Source organism: Heloderma suspectum, chromosome 6 (assembly GCF_057233095.1).
Source record: "Heloderma suspectum isolate Gila_16-S chromosome 6, 16-S_ref, whole genome shotgun sequence".
In the NCBI taxonomy this organism is placed as follows: Eukaryota; Metazoa; Chordata; class Lepidosauria; order Squamata; family Helodermatidae; genus Heloderma; species Heloderma suspectum.
The window spans coordinates 40,145,788-40,160,168 of record NC_139463.1 but is presented as its reverse complement, the minus strand read 5'-3'; the positions used below and the strand labels follow the sequence as shown (position 1 = coordinate 40,160,168).

Genomic DNA, 14,381 nt, shown 5'->3' with positions numbered 1-14,381 from the left:
ATTATTGAAGCACTTATTGAGGCTGGTCAGGTAGAGCGACCATGATCCATGTCTATAAATATTAGTTATTGGTGAATAAATATGATATACAGGGTTTTAAGCAGGAATGGAATAGGGAATTAGATTGTCCCATTCTGCATAATCAGTGGATTGCTGCATTGGTGTCTATACCTATTGTGTCTGTGGATCTTAGGCTGCATCTTTTCCAGCAAAAATTTTGTTTTGTGTCTATCAGACACTGCAACATCTTTTTAATAAAGATTGTCTAATTTGACTAATTGCTGGCAGTGCAATGCAGCTAATGCTTCTTTTAAACATATGCTTTGGCAATGTCCAGTAGTTGCTTCTTTTTGGGCGAGGAGGTTACTATATGGATAAACTCTGTACTAGAACAGTCTATCCCCACTTTATAAGTGTGTGTGTTAATTGGCTCATTTCTTTAACCGATGTTTGGCCACAGCTCCAGCCACTTTGTGCAGCCCACCTTGTTGGCAGGGATCGTGCCCAGGGCCCCTTTTGGTTGATGCACCCTTTCCCAAGCCCCCTTGGGCTCAAGACAAACTTTCTAGAGAAGTTGGCTTGAAAACACAAGGTAACATTGCAATGGGCATCTGCTCTGGTTTGGACGTCTTCATAGGGAAAAGGACACCAGAGGTGCAGTTAAATAAAAATCTGGGTTTCAAGCCTCTGGCAGAGTGAAATGAGCGCCAGAATAGTCTGAGCACAGTCCCCCTTTCCTTAGTATAGCTAAGGAAAGCTATACTAAGGAAATACCCAACCCACTTCTTCCACCCTGCTCCAAGTGCTCACCCCAGCCCTTTTGTTCCCCTTCTCTTTCTGCTCCCATGAGTGCTCCCTGTTCACCCAGTCCCTTCTTTCCTCTGTCACCCCCATCTAATCCCTTGCAAACTGAGCAATCCACGCATGTCCACAGCCTCACTTTTCGGCCTGAATCCCAGCCTTGACAAGAATTCAACTAATGTCCCCATTGAAGTACAGTTCTCTGTGATGGCTGGACTGTTCACTGTTGATGTAATGTTTGCTGCTGTATTTTCATTGCAAATACTTTGCTCAGCTAATTTCTCCAAAATCAGCTTGTGCATTTGAAATCCATGTAAAAACTCAATAAATGTGCCAAGTGGCGTTATCCCCTTAAATCTTGTCTTGAGTGTGGATTTTTTGGGTGGGAATTGCCTTCTTAGCCATAGATGCTCTTTTGCCAATGTTAAAAGGTCCTTTTAGTGAATGCATGTCTTGTGAGAACATGTGCAATTTTGTACATGTCCAGACAGGAGCACATTTGGTAACAATTTAGAGAGTTGACTTCGGGGAATAACAAGTCCTGTGAGGATTTTTATTTATTTTCACACACATTTGTTTTCAGCGCAAATGGTCTCAGGGAGGCGAATGATACACATTTTTTAAAATACAATTGATCACAGAGACCAGAGATGAAAGAATCAATATGAGATAACTAAAAACTTTTCAGTGGCTTTAAAGGTCTGAACAAGAACTAACAATCCTGGGAACATAAAAAGGTCTGCATGGAACTGAAAAGGTATGTACAGTATATAAGTGCTAGGTGAGCCTTCCTGGGGAGGGTATCTCAAAGGCAGGTTGCCATAACCAAAAAGGCCCTTTCCGCAGTCGCCACGGTGGGAGCATGTTGCAGAGAGATAATAACCTCAGTGATCAGGAAGACTGGTGCTGTGAAGATGATCCAGCTACTGGGTCATATAGGGGAGGGAACCCAGCTCAGTAGCACAGCACATGCATTAGGTCCCACTCCTTGCATCTCCAGTAAAAAAAGGATCTCTGGTAGCAGGTGATATGGAAGAGCTTTCTGTGAGATGGCAGAGAGCCACTACCAGTCAGCATAGAGCAGGGACACATGGTCCATGGGCTGCATATGGTCCCTAAGCCATATGCAGCCCAAAGAACAAAACGGCACAGTTCCCACTGAGACCACTGCTTTACTGCTGCTAATGGTGGTGGTAAAGCAGCAGGCACAGCTAGGTTAGTGGTGTGTGGAGGAGGATTCAGCAATCTGAAAGCTGCTCAGATCGCTGCTTTGCCACTGCTAATGGAGGTGATAATGGCAGTGATCAGGGTCTCTGGGTCCCACCTTCTCTAGTGACCCAGAATCACTTTTCCCATGCCAGTAGTGATGCAAAAGCAGCAATTTTAATTAGGGTCACTAAGGGTGCAATCCTATGCATGTTTAGACAGAGAAAAGGCCTACAACTCCCAGCATGCCCCAGCCAGCATTGCTAGCTGGGGCATGCTGGGAGTTGTAGGCCTTTTTTCTGACTAAACATGCATAGGATTGCGCCCTCAGTAGGAGGAGGCTAACACCACCTCCTTCCTCCCAGCAGTCCCAAAGCTGCCTCCCATGTGTGTGTGTCCCACCCCAGTGTGTGGTTGCACATGTGTGTCTATAGCAACACAGAATGTAGCTCTTGGGGCCAAAAAGGTTGTACACCCCTGGGGTAGACAATACTGGGCTAGATGGACAAGTTAGCTGCCTATCTTTTTAAGCAACAATACCTTGAAGTCAGCTTAGAAATGGACTGGAAACCAGTGCACTGAAGCAAGAAATCCTGTGCTGACTGAATAAAGCAGTAGGAAAGCATCAATTTCTGAAAGACCTGTGTGATTGACCGCTCCGAAGGAAATTAGCTTTAGGTGTAGTGCTACCCCTTAAACAGAAGATGGCAGTGATGCCTATAGTGTTAACATTCATATGTTTTGATTGGGCCTGTTTTGCCATTCTTCATGTGCACCCTTGTAAAAAGTTTGGTATTTTATATGGTGAACAGATCCTAGAGCATTGCATAGAATGCCAACTACAGCTTGTTCTAAGGGTGCTTTCAGATTTCTGCTTTTCTTAGTGAAATGAAGTATCTTGTCTGTAATATGCTATCTAGAGCTCAAAACTGAACCTCACCAGCTGCAGCATATGAAATAGCAGGCCGTGAATGACATGGACCCTTGAGTTTTGTGTATGTGTTGTTGTTGTTGTTCAGTCGTGTCTGACTCTTCGTGACCCCATGGACCATAGCACGCCAGGCCTTCCTGTCCTGCGCTCTCTCCTGGAGCGTGCTCAAGTCCATATTCATTGCATCAGTGATGCTACCTAGCCATCTCATCCTCTGCTGTCCCCTTCTCCTTTTGCCTTTAGTCTTTCCCAGCATCAGGGTCTTTTCCAGTTACTTTCCTCTTCGCATTAGGTGGCCAAAATATTTGAGCTTCAGCTCCAGTATCTGTCCTTCCAATGAGCACTCAGGGTTGATTTCCTTTAGGATTGACTGATTTGACCGCTGATTCTTCGGCGCTCAGCCTTCCTTATAGTCCAGCTCTCACAGCCATACATTACTACTGGGAAAACCATAGCTTTGATTAGATGGACCTTTGTCGGCAAGGTGATGTCTCTGCTTCTTACTATGCTGTCTAGGGTTGCCATAGCTTTCCTCAAAAACAAGGTGTCTGCCACTCCATACCTCTCCCCTAAATATTTAGTTTCTTGAGAGCTAATGGTAAGAGGCTGCTATCTTCAAATTTTAACCTCACAATTAAAGGGCTCTCTCTGCAATGGAAGAGATGTCAGAAAACCAGGACTAGCCCAATACTAGCCTAGTAAAGAGTGACAATTGGAGTTGGTGCTGTAATTTTTTTTATCCTCCTCTTCAATCAAATAATGTCTCCCCAAAGTGGTTTTCACTAATTCTAAAAAAAATGAGACAGGCCTTGCTTAGGCTTACAATCAAAAGATGACACACGAAGGAAGAGGAGGAGGGAGAAACAGTTGAAGTATAAAACTCTTCCTATCAGAGCAACAACATAATTTAGAAATAAAGCACCGTGGAAGTTAGAAATGCAAGATTTCTTCTGTAATAAATTCAGAGCTGGTATATGGTGATACTGTTTCTTCTCTAGCGCCAGCCTTGTTAGTCTGCTGTAGGAAAACAGCAGCAGCCTGTGGCAGCTCAATGTGTTAACTTCTACTGCTGGCATAAGCTTTTGCTAAGCCAGAGCCTACTCGGGCAGATGCCTCCTCTGTGCGTTAATAGGAATTACCATTGATACATGGCAGTAAGAGCAGATCAGCCAAAAGCCTTTTTCCAGATGGGGTAGCTCTGTTAGTCTGTTACAGCACAAATTGAAAAGAAGCAAGACTTTCTGGTGGGGTAGCCATGTTAAGTCTGTTGCAACAAAAACAAGGAGTCTTGAGGCACCTTAAAAACTAACATTTACTAGGGCATAAGATTTCATGGGCTAGCGTCCACTCTTCACAGCAGATATTTTAGTGCACACTTTTGTGGAGTAGAGCCTATTTCATCAAGTGCAATCAATTGACACTGTGTATGTATGTATGTATGTATGTACAGAAATAAACACAAATAATGAACAATAGAACTAAAAATGTTTAATTTTTTAATCTGCCCAATAACAAATGTTCTCCGGAAGGATTACAAACAGTTAACAGAATAAATTATAGCACAAATAGTTAAAAGAATAAAAGATTAAACAAAACCAATCCAGTGCAGCATGGCAGCTTGTGCTATTTTTACAGAAAGACAGTACAACTGTGGTACTTCTCTATTCCTGAAGGCCCTACAGACAGAAGGCAAAAAAAAGGCTGGGCCTCCTGCCCTCCAACTGTGTTTTGTTCCATTGCTAGTGTGGTGCCAGGACCTTTTCTCTCCTGTGGAATTTATGAGCTTCTTGAAACTCTCTCTAAGAGGGACACTATTGCATTGGGGGTAAAATAATAATAATAACAACAACAATAACAATGTCGTAATAGAGCAATCCATTTTGCATTTGTGCTCCCCTCGCCTCTTATCCCTTTGCACAAACTAGGCAGCCTTGAGAACTCTCCCCCCACTTTCTCCCCCCCCCTCAAAATCTGGCTCCAGCTGTGCGTATCCTAGCAACTCCCCCCCTTCAAAATGGCGGAGGGAAACGGGGCGGGGAAATCCTTTGACCGCAGCTTCATCATGTGACTGAAGAGAGCGTAGGCCGCTCTTCTTCCACCCCCTCCCGCGGGGTTTCGTCTCCTCGGCACACGCAGGCGTGACGGAGGCCAATCAGAACGCGCGCGGCGGTCTCCTAAGTCGGAGAAGGAAAGGTTCGCTTCGCGCATGCGTACCGGCGCAGAAAGAGGGAGAGAGGGAGGGAGGGAGGGAGAGAGGGAGAGGGCGGGCGCGGGCGGCGAACAAGGCAGAAGAGGGTTGTTGCCGGCGCCTGCGCCGTAGAAGCAAAGAGACGGCGGCCTTGACAGCTTGCGCCTTGTGTGCCGTAGAAGTGGGGGGAAGCGAATAGCGACTGTGGCGCATGCGTGGTAGCGGGCAGGCGCGGGGGGCTCGGGTGGAGAGAGCCGCCGCCGCCGCCGCCGCCTGGGCACTGAGAGGATTCCCCAGTTTGTGCGCCGCCGCCGCCACCACCATCGCCGCCGCCGCCGCCGCCTGGGCCTGCTTAGCCGCCGCTGCCGTTGGAGTCCCGGCCCCTCCCGTGGGGAGGCAGGAAGGTCCCAGGAGCCGACGGGACAGGCGGGACCATGTCCGGGCGCGCCCAGAGCGGCAAACTGTCCACGACGGAGCGCATCGTGAAGGGTGAGGGGGCTGCGGGGGCGCCCAGAGTGGCCATGGCGGGGAAGGGAAGGGAAGGGAGGGCTACTTCCGTTACCTGAGGAGGAGGAGGAGGAAGGAGGGCGGCGCCGACCTGGATGTCGTTCTCCTCCTCCTCGTCCTCCATCCTCGGGCGTGGGGGGAGAAGAAGGGGTGGATTTGGGCCCCATTTTATATTGGGGGTGGTCTGAGGTGGGCATCTCTCCCTTAAAAATGAGGGAGGGGCGTAATGACGATAATAGACGACAATAAAAAATAACTTAGCACCAGCTATAGGGTCCCATTTGGGCTGCGCAGATGGGGAACCCTCCCCACCGCACCAAAGCTAGTTAGCCCAGTATATGGGGTGAAAGATTTTATTTATTTTGGATGGGGTGGGTTGTTGTTGTTGTTAGCAGCTATAGAATGCAATATGAGATGGAAGGGCAGCCCTTCCCTCTTGCCTCTCCCCCCCCCCCCCGACACACACACAACACCCAATGCTCCATTATCCTATTTTGTGGGGCAAGTGATAATGGGGCATCTGGTTTATTTTTAATGGGGTGGATCTGCAGAAACCACCAAGCACCCAGATGTGGGGGTGGGAGGCTCTCTTTGGCGTCCTGTCATTTTAGGGAACGGTAAGTATGGGAGAGAGCTGGTCTGGGTACTGGGGGGAGGGGTGTTCTTCATTTAACTCAAGAAAGAGAAAGGTTGGCCCCATAGCTAGTTTGTGATGAGAAATGGGGAGTTCCTTTTTTTTTGTGCGGAAGAGAAGATGGGGCTGTGACACGAACGGGTGGGGGAAGCAAGGAGACAGGACTGGGGAGTTGCATAGAGACCCAATTGAGGGTTAGCGGTGGTGACACCCTTGTGTTGTGACGGTGACACCCTTGTGTTGTGAGGTGACATTTCAAAGGTCTGTGCCTTTTGGTTGAAGCTCCTTGCGACAACCCTTCATGTGCTTGTGTCGGATTTGTGGAGCTGTTAGAGGGATATATAGTAAAGTAATAAATGGCTTCACTTCAGAGGTCTCTATAATAATATAAGAATTACCATGTTCAAGTCTGGGCAGCAAGGAACATCCAATGGTAGTTGGCTATATGCTTTTGGAAGATCATAAGCAGGGAATGAAGGTAATGGGTTTACCTGATTGTTTATCCCCAGTATCTGGGGTCTGCCTCTATAAAGGGTAGCTCCATTTAGCTATCTGCTAATATCTGTTGATAGCTATGTCTTTTGTAAATTTGCCCAGTCCTTTCCAAAAGTTATTCATAGGTGCATACTATTAGTAAGCAAGGAACCATATGTGTGGATTTTGAAAGGGAAAAAATATTGTACCAACTAAATCAGCCTTCCCCAACCTGATGCCTACCAGATATTTTTGACTTCAATTCCCATCAGCTGCAGCCAGCATGGCCAGTGGTCAGGAATTCTGGGAGTTGTAGTCCACAACATCTGAAGGGTACCCGGTTGTGGAAAGGTATGCTAATCTAGAGGAGTTCACACATTGGATTGTTTCTTTCTTTGTCCAGGTATTAAATCAACCTGTGTGGCTGATCACAGCTGCGTGTGAGTGTCATTGTGCCCCTCATTCCTAAATGACTTCATTGCTTTCCCTCTGTCTATCCCGTTATCTGTCTCTGTGTCCCCCATATAGGCATACTATAACCATATTTTGCCAACAACTGCGGCTCCTTGTGAACCATCTTGATTTTATTCAGTGTACTTGTCTATTTAATGGTTAGGGATTAAACTGACCCCTTCCTTCCTCCCCCACCCCAAGTTGTGTGGTACATGCTATTTTAAAACAGCGGGTGATACTAGAAACAGTTAATAAGTATGAGGGGAAAATGTTAATAGAGAAGCTGTTGGATTAGTGGAAGGCTTTTACAATGTAGATTTAGCTGTCCTAATTCATTTGGTGCCGTTTATCATACCCACGTATTGGGGGAAGATCTGTTTTATTCACTCATTTGTTTAAACATTCACTCAGCACCTAGCTGTTAAGATATGAAAGCTAAGAGAACTTGGACATATGAAATTGTTATGGCCAGTTAGCTTGGTCTTGATCTTTTCTGTTGCAGGTGTTAATTAGACCGCTACTAAATAGCCTTGTAAGAGCTGCTGCCCATCCTTCTGAGGCTTTTTATCTGCTCCTTCTTATCTGCTCTACTAGTCTCACTCTGAACACTTGGCATTGTATTGTGTGCCATGTAACCAGGTGTTTAGATAACCTGAAAGATACTGGCTTCATGGCCTTGAGGTTTAAGTAAGTTTTTATATTGACTTGATGGAGATCTTACAATAATGGTGTTATTAGGCCAAAAGGTACTGAATTTCTGGTAAAGGGGATCACCAAAACTGCACTTCTGTTTTAAATCCCCCAGTCTCTCCTCCCCTTCCTGTTTTATTCTTATGAAAGTTTTATTTTTGTACATTTCACACAGATTAGATACCACTTAGGTGTAATCAAAACAAAGCCCCCCCCCCCCTTGCTACTCTTCTAGTGCATGTATATATGGAGAGTGGTGCTTCTGATCAGAGGGCAATAGTAATTCTAGTCTAATCTGGAGTCTACCTACATTTGCTCTTAATGTAGATTTTGAACTCTCACTTCAACATGCATTGAAATAATTCAAGAGGAGGGGTGGAGAAAATGTACCTTGTACACCTCTCTGAACTCCTTGGAGGAAGGGGGATAAAAACAAAACTTGATAAATATTAAGTACTAGGGCATGTGGACAGCCAATATAGAGGAGGATTTAATGGGCATCCTTTGTCCAGAAGGGTGGAACTTAGGAGATGCCTTCAGCAAATACTTTACTGACTGCTTATGGCTCAGATATGTCTTGAGCAAGAAGTGGATCTGGAATTTAAGATGAAATCACCACTATACAAGTATACAGTGAGGGATGGCCAAGGCAATGTTTGAGGTAGAGAAGCATCTTAATGCTGTTTCCCCCTTCCTAATGATTAGCAAAGTGATTAGGTTCAACCTCCTCCCTTCCAATATAGGCAGCAGACTCTGTTTGAAGTAATTATGGATGCCTGGGGCTCCATTGCTTTTAAACAATGTGATTGCAAAGTAATGTATTATATGTGGCATAGTTATATTAAAGATCTGAGGAGAAATCCAAACTTTCATCACTTCTTGTACTGAAAATGTCTCCATCTGATTAAATGTGCAAGACTGCATTTGCTCCATAGATGTCTTTCTGCAATGCCTTTGCGAACATTAGATCTCTTTTTAACTGTGCTATTCATAACCTTTGTTAAATCCACTTGTTCGCCCCCCCCATCTGCTCCGAGCCCCTCATACCAAGCATTGTTCTTATACAACTTCATGCCAAGGATCAGTATCTTATTTTGCCAGTGTCTTATTTTAAAAATGGAATGAATTACTTTGAGGAATATCTATGAGGAAGCTCTTGGGAACTAACTCTGAACAGAACTGATTCCATATCCTTGATGTAATTCTTTCAAATTTGACACTAAAATGTCTGGCTTGCTGAAGGTTGGGTAGAAGAAAGCAACTCAAGAACAAACTTATAGAGGTTTCGCTCTCCCCTATTGGTTCCTAGCGTGAAGTGATTCAGTAACACATCTGAATAATTTGGGTGGAACTTGAGTATGGTTGCAGAAACTAGCAATAGGAAATGGCTAGCCAGATGTGTAAGCTTGATCGGAATGGGAGATAAAGCCAAGTACCTGTTTATTTGTTTATTTATTTAAACTGTGGGGCTTTAGAATTGAATAGGCCATGAATATGGTGTTTCCCTACTCCATTAACAGCTGACCTTCTCCTAGGTGATAAAACTACTTCTTTTCATGACCCCCTCAGCTCATGATAGCCATGGTTTTCACTCAGTGACCTGTCTCCACGTCATGGTGCGGCTTGTTGTGGGTTATTTAGCCCACAATGAGCCACTTTGCATATCCAACCCCCACTTGTGAGTTGTTGTGTTGTGTAAACCTGACGACAGTGGGTTATGTGAGGGTTATGCACGGCCTATTCTAGGGTTGCATGAGGGCTGTTTCATCTTTGCATAACTCATGCTCACTGGGTGTGTAGGACAGGACAACCCCTGAGTGGAGGTTAGATATGTAAAACAGTAGCTGCATATGCCACAGCCTCATCATGGCTATTTATTTATTTATTAAATTTATTAATCGCCTATCTGGCTGGTCACCTAGCCACTCTGGGCGATGTACAACAACAAAACAGTTAAAACAATAAAATTCTACGTTAAAAACATCATAAAAAATACCCTAACCCACCCCAAATGCCTGCCTGAACATCCATGTGTTTAATGCACGATGGAAGCGCATTAAAGAGCGGGCATGACGGAGTTCCCTAGGGAGGGAGTTCCACAGAGTGGGGGCCACCACAGAGAAGGCCCTCTCCCTCGTCCTCACCAGCCTAGCTGTACTGGCTGATGGGACAGAGAGAAGGCCATCCGAGGCTGATCTTGTTAAGCGGCCTGTCTGGTGTTGATGGAAGCGCTCCTTAAGATAGGCTGGGCCGGAACCATATAGGGTTTTAAATGTCAAAACTAACACCTTGAATTTGGCCCGGAAAACTCCTTCAGCACTGGAGTGATGTGATCTCGCCGGCGGCTGCCTGTAATCAGGCGAGCCGCCGCATTCTGTACCAGCTGCAGCTTCCGAACCGTCTTCAAGGGTAACCCCTCATAGAGCGCATTACAGTAGTCTAAATGAGAGGAGACCAGGGCATGTACTACCAATTAATGTATGGTGGGTTGTTGTGTCATGCCAAGAGGTCCAATGGGTACAGAATTTCAGACATAGTGGCCCCTGGAAGGTTGTGTGCAGCCAGATTAACTTTTGGTGTGCCCCTGCAAACATTGACCTGGACTCCAATGTCTGAAAATCTGAGATGATTGTGTGAGAAGATCTTTACATATAAGGTGGGGAATAGATACAGTCAATCTGCCTCAGCCTCAATCCTACTTAACAGGATTGTTGTACAGACAAAATGGGATCAACTCTGTGTGTGCTTCCCTGAGGAAGGGCAGAATTCAAATGAGGTAATAAATTAAGTAATGGGTTTTTGAGTATTTGCTATTCAATGATTCTGTAAAAGAAATTAAACCTTGAAACTTCCAAGTCAATTAAAAAAAATAGCAAAGCATTACAGACAACATAAGGTTGCTAGACGCTTGACTGTTTGTCTCATTCAGCCTTCCCCAACCTGGTGCCCTGTTTTGGACTACAACTCCCAGCATTCCTATCCATTGACTATGCTGGCTGGGGCTGATGGGAGTTAAAGTCTAACAACATCTGGAAGACAACAGGTTGATGAAGGCTGGTCTAGTTTTTGGCAGTGTGTTTTTTAGTAATATGTTCTGTTCCTCTGCAAGTGTTATACAGTGAGCCTGTTTTAAAAGAGCACTTTTGTGTATGACCCTCTGTATTTATAAAACATGGAATACCATGTTATGAAAATTAGATGATTCATGGCATCCATTTTTATATAAATTATACAAAATCACATGACAACAAAGATTTGACAAACTATCCTAATTGGCTAGAGAGGTTATTTTAGCTGGAGGGCTACGTTGTTTAAAAAGATGAAAGAAAAACTCTGTGCATACTGCAGTGCCTCAAAGAAAACTTATTTGTAAGTATAAAGGTTTTGGGTTGCAGCTTGTTCAGCTACAGTTTATTATTTTATTATTTGATTTATACCCAGCCTTTCTACCAAAAAATGGCACTAAAGGCGGCTTAATTGTCAGTGTGTAAATGCCTTGATTCTTTGTCATGTTTCGTAAACTTGCTGTTAGTTAACCCATTCTTTCCTTCTGATTCTTTGTGATTAGTGGGATTACTTTAAAAGATTTGGCTGCTGTAGAATGGATGTGTTAAGGCTTCTCCTCTCACAATTATGTTTTGAAGCAAAATTCTTCCAGGTGCTGCTGTTTGACTAGTGCAGAAGGAGTTGAGTGTTAATTTGTAAACCATTCAGGCAGTCTCCTGTGCAAGAGCTATAATGCAAGTGAGCTGCAGAGAGCCAGCCCGCCAGAATAGTGCTCTATAGTATAATGGAACTTAAGAATTGCTGGTATAGACCATACTGAATTGTTCCGCGACTTTGTTTCCATCTGCTTTCACTTCAAATAACCAGCAAGGGGCTCTTGTTGCCCATTGTTCATGATTGAGGGGGAAAGTCTTCATGGTGGTGCTATTCATGTCCAAGTTATTAGAAATGCAAAGAAAAGGGCTGGAGTTCTTTGCTTCATAATTGAGAATGCTATGGTGCTAGACCACCCTCCTGGCAAATCTGAATTATTTTGTCACCTGTAGGTGGTATGTCAGTTAGTGCAAAGGCTCTGTGAATGTGTTTCATATCTCAGTGCAGATCAAAAGAGCTACATTAGGCACACCCAAGGGCTTGCATGCACCCACTGGGTTTTTAAAAATTTCTTTGAGCAGCAGATCCCTATGCCATATTGCGAGATGCCCTTGAATCTCCTCTCAAGTTTCTAAACTAGCATTCTATGAATGGAGCTGTTGAATCAAGGAGACCTGGGTTCAAATCCCTGCTCAGTCATGAAGCTCACCGGGTGACCTTGGGCTAGTCCCTGACTTTCAGGGTTGAACTAATGTGTCAGTAGGGGGACATTTGCAGGAGATAATTGGTGGGTGGAAGGGGATACTTAATGGTTCTGTGACATCCACATTTCTTTCTTGAAATGCCCCCATGACCAAGCTCACTTCTGAAACTAGACATTAGTTTGGTTGAGGGTAAAATGACTGGATAGGGATTTGCAGGAGTAAAGTAACCCCTCTGGCCTGCCCATCCTCCCTTAAAATTTCTTCTTCTGCCCCTGGCATTAGTTGGCTTGGCAAATGCAAGGTATATTTCTATTCCCAGCCTGATGTTCCCCATGAGAGATTCTTGGAAGAAGAGCATAATAAATTAGATGTGTGGAACCACTCATACAGTTCTTTGGATCCTGTCCATAGTATCTTAGAAGGAATCCCCATGAGTCATGGCCAGTGCTGTGCTCGAAAGGAGGGTAACCTGTTCTCTAAATATCCTGTGATGAAAAATCCAAATTGGTAGTAGTAATCAGATGATGGAGGAACTGTGAGGGCCCAGGAGGGGCTTTTCTTTCCCTACTTGAATAGTAGGAACTTCAGGCAAAGTTCGGGGTGGGGGAACTCTTCTGAAATTTTTAGTTTTTCAAAATGATGAAAGCAATACTTCTTACAAGCAGTGTCTTAATAGAATATTGTTATAGCCTATTCATTCTGCTCTAGATCTTGTAGCCAAGATTCAAACTTACTAATGATGATAGCATTGCTGCTGTGTTTGACTAGCTTACTAAACCAGCCACACTTTTAGGACTTGATCTTGGAAAATTGCTTTCAAATGTTGTAGAATACAGAATAACTTTGAGTAGCTGGTCGCATCTGAGAATCAAACGTATTGTTTTGTACAATACAGCTTCTGGCTTCTCTTGTCTCTCAGTTGCCTTAGATCAGTGTTTCACTAAGTTTCAGCCAACTTCAGGTGGGTCTCAGTGCTGCAGACTGGCCAGTACTTCTTTGCTTGACTGCCCTGTGCCATGGCTGCACCATGCACACTGCATAGGCAGGTGTGGCAGCCGCTTAGAGAACAGCAAGGCACATATTCTTAATTTTTTAAAACTGGGAATAAAGAGGAAGGGGATAAGAGAGGAAAGCTGTTACAGGAGGAAGCAAATGTAAAAGCAGCAGGAGGGAGGGATGAATGAAACTAGCAGTTGGGGATAGGGTATAAGTTAAGTGTGAAAGAAGAAATGACAGGAGATGGGTAAAAAGACTTTGAGAGGCATATGGAGGGTGGAGAAACACAATATAAAATAAACAGTTTTCTTTACTTAGAGCAAAGATCCCTAGCCATTTCGGGTTGGTGGACACATTGAGAATTCTGAGAGTGTCATGGCCACTTTCACAACATGGCTGCCATGGAGGGGCTTGCTCATTCATGGCCAGGGCAAAAACACTAATTTTCCAGAAGCCAAACTGGTGAGACTAAAAGAAAAGTAACTAGACCAAGAACCTAAGTACAAGACATAAATGGGGGCCTGAGCTCCAAAATACGAAACCACTCTTCTGAACCCAAATAAAGGGCAGCACTTTGCTTGGCAGCATGGCAATCTCCCTGTTATTTTTTTTACACAACCTTAAGAAATAGAATTAAAATCAGGAGAGGCAGGGAGCCTGGTGGGTGCCAAGAGCGGTAGCCATGGACACATTGGTGCCCATTGGCACCATTTTGGAAACCCTGATTTAGAGCCTCTGGATCAGCAAATTCTTCCCAAAATGGGGGGATGACGACAACTGAGTAATGATACTTCCAGAGCCAATGTCTATATTTGATTAAAGCTGAATTATGGAACTCCCTGCTACAAGGAAATAGCTGTGGCAAAGATTTTAGCCATTTTCAAAAAGGGATTGGATATCAGTATAAAATGATATCAGTAATTGCCAGCTGATTATGCCAAACTCTGCCTCCTCCATCTGTTACCATTTTGTGACTGGTGGGCCTCCATCATTTTCAGTTCTCTCAAGCAGGCCCTGGGGGTAGAAAGTTTTAAGGGAAGTCTTAGATTCCTCCATCTTCTGGATCAAATAAAATTAATGAATGAATGTTTGAAAATATATGCATGAAATCAAGAAATAAACTAACATGAGTTATGCTGGTGTAGTGGTTAGACTATTGGTCTTGTCGAGTTGTGAGGATAAAATTGGAATAGGGAG

At 44.4% G+C, this 14,381-nt stretch overlaps 1 protein-coding gene across 3 annotated transcripts in view; it reads left to right on the top strand.

Annotated features, from left to right (window-relative positions):
- Positions 1 to 5,353: 5,353 nt before the first annotated feature.
- Positions 5,354 to 14,381, top strand: part of PPP3CC (protein phosphatase 3 catalytic subunit gamma) — an 85,072-nt gene continuing 76,044 nt past the window's right edge. For all 3 annotated transcript variants that reach the window (XM_084804025.1, XM_084804024.1, XM_084804022.1), the window contains exon 1: positions 5,354 to 5,615. In XM_084804025.1, coding sequence (XP_084660151.1) covers positions 5,561 to 5,615 — 55 coding nt within the window. In that variant the 5' untranslated portion in view covers positions 5,354 to 5,560. The remainder of the gene's footprint in view (positions 5,616 to 14,381) is intronic.